This window comes from Melanostigma gelatinosum, assembly GCF_949748355.1.
Source record: "Melanostigma gelatinosum genome assembly, chromosome: 15".
Classification (NCBI taxonomy): domain Eukaryota; kingdom Metazoa; phylum Chordata; class Actinopteri; order Perciformes; family Zoarcidae; genus Melanostigma; species Melanostigma gelatinosum.
Window position 1 is genome coordinate 20,448,144 of NC_136648.1, and position 11,677 is coordinate 20,459,820.

The following is an 11,677-nucleotide window of genomic DNA, read 5'->3' on the forward strand; positions in this document are numbered from 1 at the left end:
TATGTGCTATACTATACTGTCTGTACTACACTAAACTGTTTGTACTGTACTACGCTGTTTGTACTGTACTATACTGTATGTGCTGTACTATACTGTCTGTACTACACTAAACTGTTTGTACTGTACTATGCTGTTTGTACTGTACTATACTGTATGTGCTATACTATACTGTCTGTACTATACTATGCTGTTTGTACTGTACTATACTGTATGTGCTATACTATACTGTGTGTACTATACTGATTAAATACCTTCCACACTCCCAAGGCCACCAAAGGGACCTAGTCCTGAGCCCTCCAGTATGCACAGGACAGTGTCTCTTCCACTTATTGTATATTTGCTTCTTTGCAGCAACTGGACGTTTTATGACCCCAGTTTATCCTAACAGTCGCTGTTCAGGAACCAGAGAGTACCTACCTCCTTTTCTCATCTGACTGTAGCGTTAAATCTACAACCTGATATTACCACACACTTGCTAAAATCATCTTTCTCTGTATTTGCAAACCAGTCAGATACATGATTTACACTGTCAGAAACGAAGAAATAACCACACTGCGGACATTATTGGCTGGATTGGTGTCGTGAGTCTTATTTGAAGAGACATGTAGCTTCACATGAAGACGAGCCTGAATGATCAGAATTATACATTGATTGATTATGAAAAAGACCTTAAAAATAAAACATGAAAAGAAGCAACAAAAAAAGAGGAAAAGAGAAAGGCTGGGGTCTATGTGCTACTGCTGATGTTTTCATGTAAAACAAAATGCTGTTACAGCCTCTTATTGCCCGATGACTGCGACTTTGCTGCTGCTGTGAGAGTGTGTGTATGTGTGTGTGAGTCTTGACAAGGACACAGAGCCTGGCAGCGACAGCTGGACAGATACAAGACAGCCATGGGAAATATCGTTTCTGCTTGTTGAACATCACACACGTACACACACACACGTAGTGTAGCCTGCAGTTCTTCTCCGAATCACTGACTGGATCAAACCTCTGAGGAAAGTATTCAGTCCTCTTGTTTCTTCAGAGTCTGACAAATCAGCTGTGAATTTTGTTCAGTAATAATTCAGCAAATGAACATCGGTAAACAGTCATCTGTTGTTAATATTTTCAAAGTACTCACATTAACTGTATCGCATTCATTTGGGGGCGTTACAAGTTCAACAGGTCTGTAGTTTGAGGATGGTAAAGTGGTCCAGTTTGCTGAAACAACTGGGGGTGTTTGTTGGCAAACATCTGGCGTTACGATACGTCTCATGATACAGGGGTTACGATTCACTACCTAGCAATACTGGCGATACAGTGCAATTTTTAAAAAATCGAATTGGACTTCGTATAGAGATCGCACCACCATTAGCATAAAAACTGAGTAAAGTTACTTTTTTCACAAGATTATGTGAGAATCGTGGAGTCATATATCACAAAACAATACATTTTGTCAGGCTTCAAGTAATGTGTTTGTGTCCGGTTAACCAGAACACGGACCGATCAGCGTTCTGCTCCAGGTGTTGGTTCAGATGTGTGCGAGACGACGCAGAGAGGCCACCGTTTGTTTCATACAACAAGAATCAAGAAGAGCTTCGCCTGCAATAACGTCATTCAAACAAAAAAATTAATCTGATGGAAGATACGTTTTTGATTGATTTTTCTCTCTCTTTTTTTTCCTATGAAATCCTGGATAATTCTTCTGTTTCGGGACTCTAATAATTAGGCGTATAAAACGATCTGAGGATAATAGGAGTGACAATACGAGAAATCACTTTTTGATGAAATTGCTTACAACCAGCAAGGGCTCACAAGTAGACACGACTTCATTATAAGTCGTCATTCGGCAAAAAAGAAAATGGGAACAACAGACTTAAATCTGCACTCCGCCTCTTTTCACTTGTTTGTCTGAGTTCCCAAACAGAACAACATCACATATCGACACAGAAGAGAGAGAACAATGTTAATGTTCAATTTGACATGATTTAGATCGTTTCACCACATTCTGTGACAGGGTTTACTGAATTTTGCCTTTTTGCAACACTATTACAATCAAGGTTGTGTTGGACTCACTGAAAGGTCAGTTTTTATTTTTCCTCCTAAGCCCGTTGGTTTCTGCATGACGAGTTTGTAAAAGCACATGGTACAATGTATTGGCCATCCCTCCCTCCCTTCCAGCCTTCCTCTTCCCTCCGGCTTTTGAAGTAGCGAGCACGGAGAGATTAGCATCACTTCATAGTCAAAGGGTGGAATGTGATGATACGAGAGGGAATGTAACTAATCAGCAGAGGGCTGTAATCCACGGGGACAAGACAGGACAATACTGACGGACTCCAACTCCCAGCTCAGGAATGTGCGACAGGACAGAAAAACTGAAAGCACTGACCGGGGGAAATCTAACTGAATACTGTACACACATAACTGTGTGTGTGAACGTGTGTTACTCATGTTGTGGGGACACAGTCACAACATCGAGACTCAACGCCTACAAGGATGAAGTAATAAACTCTTTCTCTCCAATAAGAATTTCATTGAAATAAAAGAATTTCATTGAAATAAATGTCTATTAAGTCACTGTCGCCGAATGAGGGAACATAATTGTGATTGAGCCCACTGATGAAAGTATTGCAATATTATTAGTATTATGAGTCAGTATTATGAACTAGGTGTCTGTAGCAACATTTCTGGAAAAAAATGCGGTGTTAAGTAACTGCTAATAGAAAATCAAACATTTGCTGTAGCTTCAGCTTCACATTAAAAACATTTTATCGGAAGTTTACTTTTATTCTGAAATAGTGACAGGAAATGCAATGTGTTTGTCAGAGAGCGTGACACTGACCCCTGTTGTTTATTATCATTTTTTTGTCTCCAAAACAAGATGTCCATTTGATAAATATGTCAGGGAAGTACTGGAACAGTCAGTGGAAGCGTCCGTGAGCTGTTAGTAGAGGGCTGCAGAGCCAGGAAACCAAATACTTTCACTTTCACTGTTTGCTGTACACAACGCGAGTCTGCAGTCTCTTCCCTGGTATGGGAATTGAAGTCGTATGTTTGCCAAAGAAAAGGGACGACTTGGAGAAGTTGCTTCTTTCTATCCACAACTACTCCGTGTTAACAAATCCTCTCTGAGACGGCTTTGGAGTGTGGTTATTCACAACAGGAAGGATTACTTTTGCTTTCGAGGTGGTTCGATGACAAGGCGCACAAACTTGCTGTGGATTTTGTCTTCAGAGAATTTAAATGTATGAGTGTAAATGTCTGCAAAAGGAAGTTACACATTGATCTCCTGGGGGACAAACGTTGAAAGGAAACAATTTGAGACATAAAGCAACCTTTACATTGACTTCTATCACCACTGCTACAACACTGACAAATTGTCATTACTTTCAGGCCCTCTCGCCCTCCCCATCGCTGCCCAACAGTGGCATGCGCTGGATGAAAACAATGAGCTCTCTTTTTCTCCAGAACACAGGAGTACAAGCTGACTGGAGCACAGATCGTTTTTGATTTGGCAAGAGACCTTTTTTAGCCGTCATCACTGAAATGGGGCTGTCATGCCGATGGCTTGCACACTCACGGCGATGATCTCCATCCTCGGGCAGCTACAATGGAGGCGGTTGGTGGTGAAGACTGTAGAACTGGAATGTAGGAGTGTTTGATCCCAGTTTTAATGTCATTGGAAATGTAGCTCCTCAACAACCTGCAGATTCATTGTTGTATGGCAATATGGGACAGTAAAAGATGAACTCATTGCCCTTTGAATGTCCTGAAAGGACAGTCACTTTAATTTGACATCATTCTACCTTTACTAAGCAACATCATAACTGTGGTATTTGTACAGGCAACGCGAGTAAAAGAGTTTCCAGTTAACACTGACTATTTGTTGAGCTTATTTGACATAAAAAGTAAAGTAAAAGTACTTGAAATGTCATTAACAGCGTTTGTCTATTGGAATCTTTGGAGCTGCTTTGTGGTTCAGTTTGGGTCACGACCTGGCTCTGAAGCCATGACAAAATAACCTAAAAACAATGGAGATACAGGCTGAAGTCAGTTATTTAAATGAAGTTGGCATTGGATAATCAGTAAAATCAGTGGCGTAGGTGTATGTCTGCATGATTAAAAGTGTAGTGTGAGAAACAGATGTTGTATGAACGGGAACAAAACAAGAATGCACGAGAGCCAAGAGCGTCAAGAGCACCGGGCCCAGGTGCCCCCACTTAGGGCGATCAACACCTCCAGGTACCTGTTGCATTAAAGAGACACATACAAGTAAACAGGCCAGGGGGCCGTCACACCAACCCACCAGCCTGCTGTTTTTAATATATATATATCTATCTATCTATCTATCTATCTATCTATCTATCTATCTATCTATCTATCTATCTATCTATATATATATATATATATATGCATATGCATATGCATATGCATATGCAATATCTTTGAATGTTTAGTTTGATTTATGGTGGAACTGACACAAATTGTTCCCGTTCAACTTACAGTTTGGTGATCTGTACTGTCTGCCTGAAGCTCTACTCTTTGTGAACGATGTGGTTTTGGGCACCTTGCTTCCTCACCTCACCTCACCTCACCTCAAGAGAGAAGATGGGGCAGCATGCCGATCAGTTTTAGAGTCTTTTGGATCAGGTTTTGGAGTTGTACTCCTTACCGAGCAGGAAGTATTTCAGGGCAAAAATAAACTTTCTAACCCTATAAACCGAGTACTCCGTATAATACAGACTCCGTAATGGAGACACTGTGACTAAAATATATTCTGAGCTGACATTTCTTTGACTTGCCCATTGACGTATACACTGCTACTGACTAATCTGTGATGGGTAGAGATTATTCCCCAGTCAGTCAGACTCTACATGCGAATACATGTATGTCATATTGTATTATATACAGCACGGGGCTTCATGTAAACACTCATATCAAAGGTTCTAGATTGACCAGAGAAAGTGAGAGCAGCAGTGAATGGCAGGGCAGACCCTACTGCTGGACTGACACACTGACACGGAGATGGATCACAGTTCATGCATAAACTCTGCCGGCATGACAGCAACTAATCCAGCCTGGCAGCAGCAGTGTGAGCATTGAGGACACACAAGAAATCCCTCTCTGCTTTTCTCACTGCAGCTTGGAATATGCATGTTAAAATGGCGAAACACATTAGAGATCATATATGTCGCCCTAACTTAAAAGTATTTGTATGTTAAATATATGCCTGAATACAAATAATGTGAGGCAGACAGCATGACTATGTAAATGTCATGTGCATTTTACACTTCCTCTGGTCCTTACATCATATCGTTTGATGAGTGAATGAAAAATGAAAAAGACTTTCTCGTCTTCCAACCACTCCAAAGGGCTTTACGCTACACATCAACATTCACCCGTTCACACACACACACACACACACACACACACACACACACACACACACACACACACACACACACACACACACACACACACACACACACACACACACACCTACACACACACACACACACACACACACACACACACACACACACACACACACGGTTGCCACCTCCTCATCAGAATCTACAGGAACCGGCTGATCTTCTGATGAGTAGACGACCCGCTCTACATCTGAGCCACAGACGCCCCAGTGCAGCAGCTAAGAGCAACCCAGTGGGTTAACCGTTCATGTCAGCCTCTCTCTGTGAATTCCAAGTCAGAGATATTACAAATATAGACGATAGAAGTAAAGTTGTATAAAAGCCACAAAAGTGCCTTCCTTACTGTGTGATTTCCTGCGCTACCTTGGGTAATCTAGCACACAGCATTGTGTGAGGTTTAATATGTTTGTGTAAAGAACTGGAGAGAGCGACCTCACCTTTGCTGGAGTTACTTCCTGTATGCTCAGCAGGCTTGTCCTCCAGGGCTGGAGGTCCTTGCCCTAATCCAGTTGAGGAAGCCTCGCTCCGGCTCTGGGCTGGTATGGGTCTCTGGACCAGGTTCCCCTCGCTGCCTGCCCTCATCAGCCTCTCTCCAATCCGCAGCATGCATGAGCGATTACCCTGCGGCTCCTTTCTCAAGCTGGGGCTCTTAGACCCCGCTGATCCGGGTCGACCCAGACGGGGGGAGGACTTGGACATCTTCCCTGCTGGGCTGAGCAATGCGCTGGTGAGATACTCCAGGGTTAGTCTGGGTCCCTCGTTGGCTTGTCCCTCACTTCTTCTTCCTCTACTGCCGTGTGCTTCTTCTCCTTGGTCTTTCTCCTCCTGCTGCTCTCCTTTCTGTCCCTCTAGTGTTTTGCCTGCTTCTCTTCTGTTTCTCTTTTCTTCCTCTCATGTAAAGAGCAGTGTTGAAGTAGTGTCCGTCTGTCAGGTTTTGTCATCCGAATGTCTTTGTCTCTTGGTTTTTGGAACATTGAGAGGGATTGTCCTTGCTGTGTCTTCTTCCGTCTCCTTGCCCACTTCAGGTGTATGGATGTTCCTCTGCCGTGTTGTTCATGGTGCCTTAGTTTTGTCAAGTTGTCTCTTCAGCCTTGTGTTATTCTCTTTTTCTACCTTCGTAATGTGATCCTCTGTTATTTCTGCCTGGAATTGCACAATGCTGTTCTCCAGTCCGTCAGTTTTCGTCTCTTCTGTCCTTCTCCTTCATCCCTTTGCAGACTGTGGTATCTCAGTACCCCTGGACTGTCCCTATGTTTGCAGCAGTGATCTTCAGAGAATTGTCTGTCAGAGCGGAAAGCCAATTCACTCTGTATGATTCTCTGTCTTTCTCCTACCGTCTGTCAGCAGCGAGCTCCCTCGGTGCTCCTAAAGTCCTCTGGGAAAGCTCGCTGCCTCCCTATTCTCTCTCTCTTTTTTTCTCTCTCTCTCGCTGTCTTTCTCTCACTGTCTTTCTCTTTCTCTCTCTCTCTCACTGTCTTTCTCTCTCTCTCTCTCTCTCACTGTCTCTCTCTCTCACTGTCTCTCTCTCTCACTGTCTCTCTCTCTCACTGTCTTTCTCTCACTCTCTCACTCTCTCTCTCACCGTCTCTCTCACCGTCTTTCTCTCTCTCTCTCTCACTGTCTTTCTCTCACTGTCTTTCTCTCTCTCTCTCTCACTGTCTTTCTCTCACTGTCTCTCTCTCTCACTGTCTATCTCTCTCTCACTGTATCTCTCTCTCTGTCTCTCTCTCTCACTGTCTCTCTCTCTCACTGTCTCTCTCTCTCACTGTCTCTCTCTCTCACTGTCTCTCTCTCACTGTCTCTCTCTCTCACTGTCTCTCTCTCTCACTGTCTCTCTCTCACTGTCTCTCTCTCTCACTGTCTCTCTCTCTCACTGTCTCTCTCTCACTGTCTCTCTCTCTCACTGTCTCTCTCTCTCACTGTCTCTCTCTCACTGTCTCTCTCTTACTGTCTCTCTCTCTCACTGTCTCTCTCTCTCACTGTCTCTCTCTCTCACTGTCTCTCTCTCTCACTGTCTCTCTCTTACTGTCTCTCTCTTACTGTCTCTCTCTCTCACTGTCTCTCTCTCTCACTGTCTCTCTCTCTCACTGTCTTTCTCTCTCTCTCTCTCTCTCTCTCTGAGTGGAAGGAGGTGTGCGGAGCTGCAGGAGCGGAGTTTTGAGAGCGATAATTAACGTGTTTTTCGACATTTTTCTTCGTTGGGTAATGTTGGGGATGATAGTGTAGTGTAGTGTGGAGGGTTCACGGGGTTTTTTTGCGTACTTTTATCTGTTTTTTTGGGTCTTTTTGAGCGGAGTGCAGCCGGGCAGCAGGTGCTGTCGGCGTGCTAAACGCTAGCATGCGCCTGACGGAGCTAACCAGGGAACACGGCGTGAAGATCCCGCCGCTGTTCGGGTATTCCGTGGAGTAGCTCAGCTTGGCAGTGGGTGAGATTGTCGGGCACAGCCACGTGAAGTCCGCAGCGCGGATGAACAGCGCTGTGGTCATTTTTCTGGACAGTATCGAACTTGCGGAAGTGGTGTTGATAAACGGGATCTCCATCGGTGAGCACTTCCTGCCCACGTATGCTCTCGCATCACCGGAGGTGCAAGTCACTGTGTCCAACGTGCCGCCATTCATAAAGAGCGAGGCCATCGTCAAAGAGCTGTCCAAACATGGGAAGGTGGTGTCTACGGTTAGGAGGGTGTCCTCTGGATTTCAGTCTCCGCTGTTGCAGCACGTGGTGTCTCACAGGAGACATGTCTTCATGATCCCCAGCGACAGGAGCAGAGTGGTCAACCTCAGCTTCAAGATCACAGTGGACGACTTTGACTACGTCATCTTTGCAAAGACGAACGATTTTAAATGTTACAGCTGTGGGAAAGAAGGACATCTGAGCAGAGTTTGTCCTGGGGAACACGGCTCAAACAAAGACCAGAACCAGAGAGGTACTGAGGACAGAGGACAAGCAGGACGGACAAGAGGGAACAAGTGGAGCACAGGAGGCGAGGGTGGAGGAGACGGGTGGGGCTCAGGTAGTGAGAGTGGAGGAGGCAGGTGGGGCTCAGGAGGTGCGAGTGGAGGTGACGGGTGGGGCTCAGGAGGTGAGGGGGGAGGTGACGGGTGGGGCTCAGGAGGGGAGGGTGGAGGTGACGGGTGGGGCTCAGGAGGTGAGGGGGGAGGAGACGGGTGGGGCTCAGGAGGTGAGAGTGGAGGTGACGGGTGGGGCTCAGGAGGGGAGGGTGGAGGAGACGGGTGGGGCTCAGGAGGTGGGAGTGGAGGTGACGGGTGGGGTACAGGCGGGGAGGGTGGAGGAGACGGTTGGGGCTCAGGAGGTGAGAGTGGAGGTGACGGGTGGGGTACAGCAGGTGAGGGAGAGTACTGGAGGACAGGTGGAGGCAGGTGGGGAGGTGGCCATGGAAGCAGACGAGGAGCAGCTCAAGGCCCCTCAGCTGAAGAGGAAACAGAGAGGAGACAGAGGAAGCTCACAGGCCAAGAAAGTGGCAACTACAGAAAGTGGAGGAGCAGCCGAGTGTGAGTCCAGGCCGGAAGAGGACCCTGAGTCCGGTTGGGAGGACTCTGAGTCCAGTCAGGAGGAGAACTCTGCTGCAAACAGTGAGCCCTCTACACACGGTGCTGGCAGCTCTCGGGGCTCTGGAGGCTACAGCGTGGAGGAGATAAAGGAGTTTCTGAGGAGGAGTAAGAACGTGAGAAAAGTCAGAGTGGAGGACTACCTCTCGGACAAGGAGAAGCTCTCCAGCTCTGCCAGATCTCACATGAGGAGCAAGGACAGAGGAGGTCTCACGAAGCAGGAAGGATACAGACTCAAGAAAATAGTTCACAAAGTGAACAAAGAACTGGACAAAGTGGGCGCTAAGTGAGAGTCAGATCTCAGCCTACAGACAATTAAAGACACGTTTATGTTTGATGGACCGTATTTGTTGAACAGTTTTATATGATGACGTATCGTGTTCTGAAACAGTTTCGGTTTGTTTTGAGTAACAGTAGAACTCTGTAAATGGAACTTAACACAAACAAATAAAGATATATTAAACCTCTCTCTCACTGTCTTTCTCTCTCTCTCTCTCACCGTCTCTCTCACTGTCTTTCTCTCTCTCTCTCACCGTCTCTCTCACTGTCTTTCTCTCTCTCTCTCTCACTGTCTTTCTCTCACTGTCTTTCTCTCTCTCTATCTCACTGTCTCTCTCTCTCACTGTCTCTCTCTCTCACTGTCTCTCTCTCTCTCACTGTCTCTCTCTCTCACTGTCTCTCTCTCTCACTGTCTCTCTCTCTCACTGTCTCTCTCTCTCACTGTCTCTCTCTCTCACTGTCTCTCTCTCTCACTGTCTCTCTCTCACTGTCTCTCTCTCTCACTGTCTCTCTCTCTCACTGTCTCTCTCTCACTGTCTCTCTCTCACTGTCTCTCTCTCTCACTGTCTCTCTCTCTCACTGTCTCTCTCTCTCTCTCTCTCACTGTCTCTCTCCATCTCTCTCTCTCTCTGAGTGGACGGAGGTGTGCGGAGCTGCAGGAGCGGAGTTTTTGAGAGCGAGAATTAACGTGTTTTGCGGCATTTTTCTTCGTTGGGTAATGTTGGGGATGATAGTGTAGTGTAGTGTGAAGGGTTCACGGGGTGTGTGTGCACTTTTAGGGTCTTTGTTTGGGGGTGTTTGTAGCCGATCAGCGCGAGCTGTCGGCGGCTAGGCGCCGCCATGAGCCTCATTGATTTGACCAGGAAGCACGGGGTGCGGATCCCGCCGCGGTTCGGGTGTTCGGTGGAGCAGATCTGTCTGGCAGTAGGTGCGGTTGTCGGCCACAGCAGCGTGAAGTCCGCAGCACGGATGAACAGCGCTGTGGTCGTATTTTTAGACAGCTTAGAAGCTGCGGAAGTGGTGGTGGATAACGGGGTGGAGGTGGGCGAGCTTTTCCTACCCGCTTACGCTCTCAGCTCACCGGCGGTACAAGTCACCGTATCGAACGTTCCTCCGTTCATTAGGAACGAGGACATCATCAGAGAGCTGGCCAAACACGGGAAGGTGGTGTCTCCGGTTAGGAGAATGTCCTCTGGGTTTAAATCCCCGCTGTTACAACACGTAGTGTCTCACAGGAGACAGGTCCGCATGATCCCCAGCAACAGGAGCAGGGAGGTGAACCTCGTGTTCAAAATCACTGTAGAGGACTTTGACTATGTCATTTTTGCGAAGACTGATGATTTTAAATGTTACAGCTGTGGGAAAGAAGGGCATATGAGCAGAGAGTGTCCTGGGAAAAACGGTCCTCATGAAGACCAGAACCAGAAAGGCACTGAGGAGGAGGGCAGAGGGGACAAGCAGGATGGACATGAGGGAACAAGTGGAGCTCAGGAGGCGAGGATGGAGGAGACAAGTGTGGCCCAGGAGGCGGGGGTGGAGGAGACAAGTGTGGCCCAGGAGGTGAGGGGGGAGGCGATAAGTGTGGCCCAAGAGGTGAGGGTGGAGGGGACGGGTGTGGCCCAGGAGGTGAGGGTGGAGGAGACGGGGGTGGCCCAAGAGGTGAGGGTGGAGGAGACAAGTGGGCTGCAGGGAGTGAGGAAGAGTACTGGAGGACAGGTGGAGGAAGGTAGTGAGGTGGATATGGAGGAAGACGAGGAGCAGCTCAAGGTTCCTCGGCTGAAGAGAAAGAAGGGGGAAAATAGTGGAAACTCACAGGCCAAAAAAGTGGCGATGACAGCAAGTGTAGGTGCTGCTGAGAGTGAGCCCAGTCTAGAGAAGGACTCTGAATCCAGTCTGGAGAAGGATGCTGAATCCAGTCTGGAGAAAGGCGCTGAATCCAGTCTGGAGAAAGACGCTGCTGATGAAAGTGAGCCTGCTAAACACGAGGCTGGCAGCCGTAAGGACTCTGAAGGATACAGTGTGGAGGAGATACAGGAGTATCTGAAGAAAAGTAAGAACGTGAAAGGAGCCAGAGTGGAGGACTACCTCTCTGACACGGAGAAGCTCTCCAGCTCGGCCAGATCGCACATGAGGAGCAAGGACAGAGGAGGTCTCACGAAGCAGGAGGGCTTCAGACTAAAGAAGATAGTTCAGACAATAAGGAAAGAGATGGACAAAGATGGAGCTAAGTAAAGAGACCGGGGCCCACGTCCCCACACCGGCTGTTTCACGGACCGCTGGGGGACGGAGCCAGGACGGGCATCCAGGCCGGCACGACCCAGGTCTCAGCAGCATGCTGGACCCTCTGAGGACTCCACCGGCGGAGCAGGAGCATCCTGAACTCCTGACTCTACAGATCAGTTTTCAGATCTCGG

The 11,677-nt window shown here is 47.3% G+C and overlaps 1 protein-coding gene across 1 annotated transcript in view; it reads right to left on the bottom strand.

Moving 5' to 3' along the window:
- Positions 1–7,955, bottom strand: part of LOC306789145 (sickle tail protein homolog) — a gene marked incomplete at its 5' end in the record, with an annotated part of 97,221 nt that extends 89,266 nt beyond the window's left edge. Inside the window, 2 exons of the mRNA XM_079284952.1 lie at positions 5,852–6,304; positions 7,922–7,955. Of these exons, the coding sequence (XP_079141078.1) occupies positions 5,852–6,304; positions 7,922–7,955 (487 nt within the window). The remainder of the gene's footprint in view (positions 1–5,851; positions 6,305–7,921) is intronic.
- Between the last annotated feature and the right edge of the window lie 3,722 nt (positions 7,956–11,677).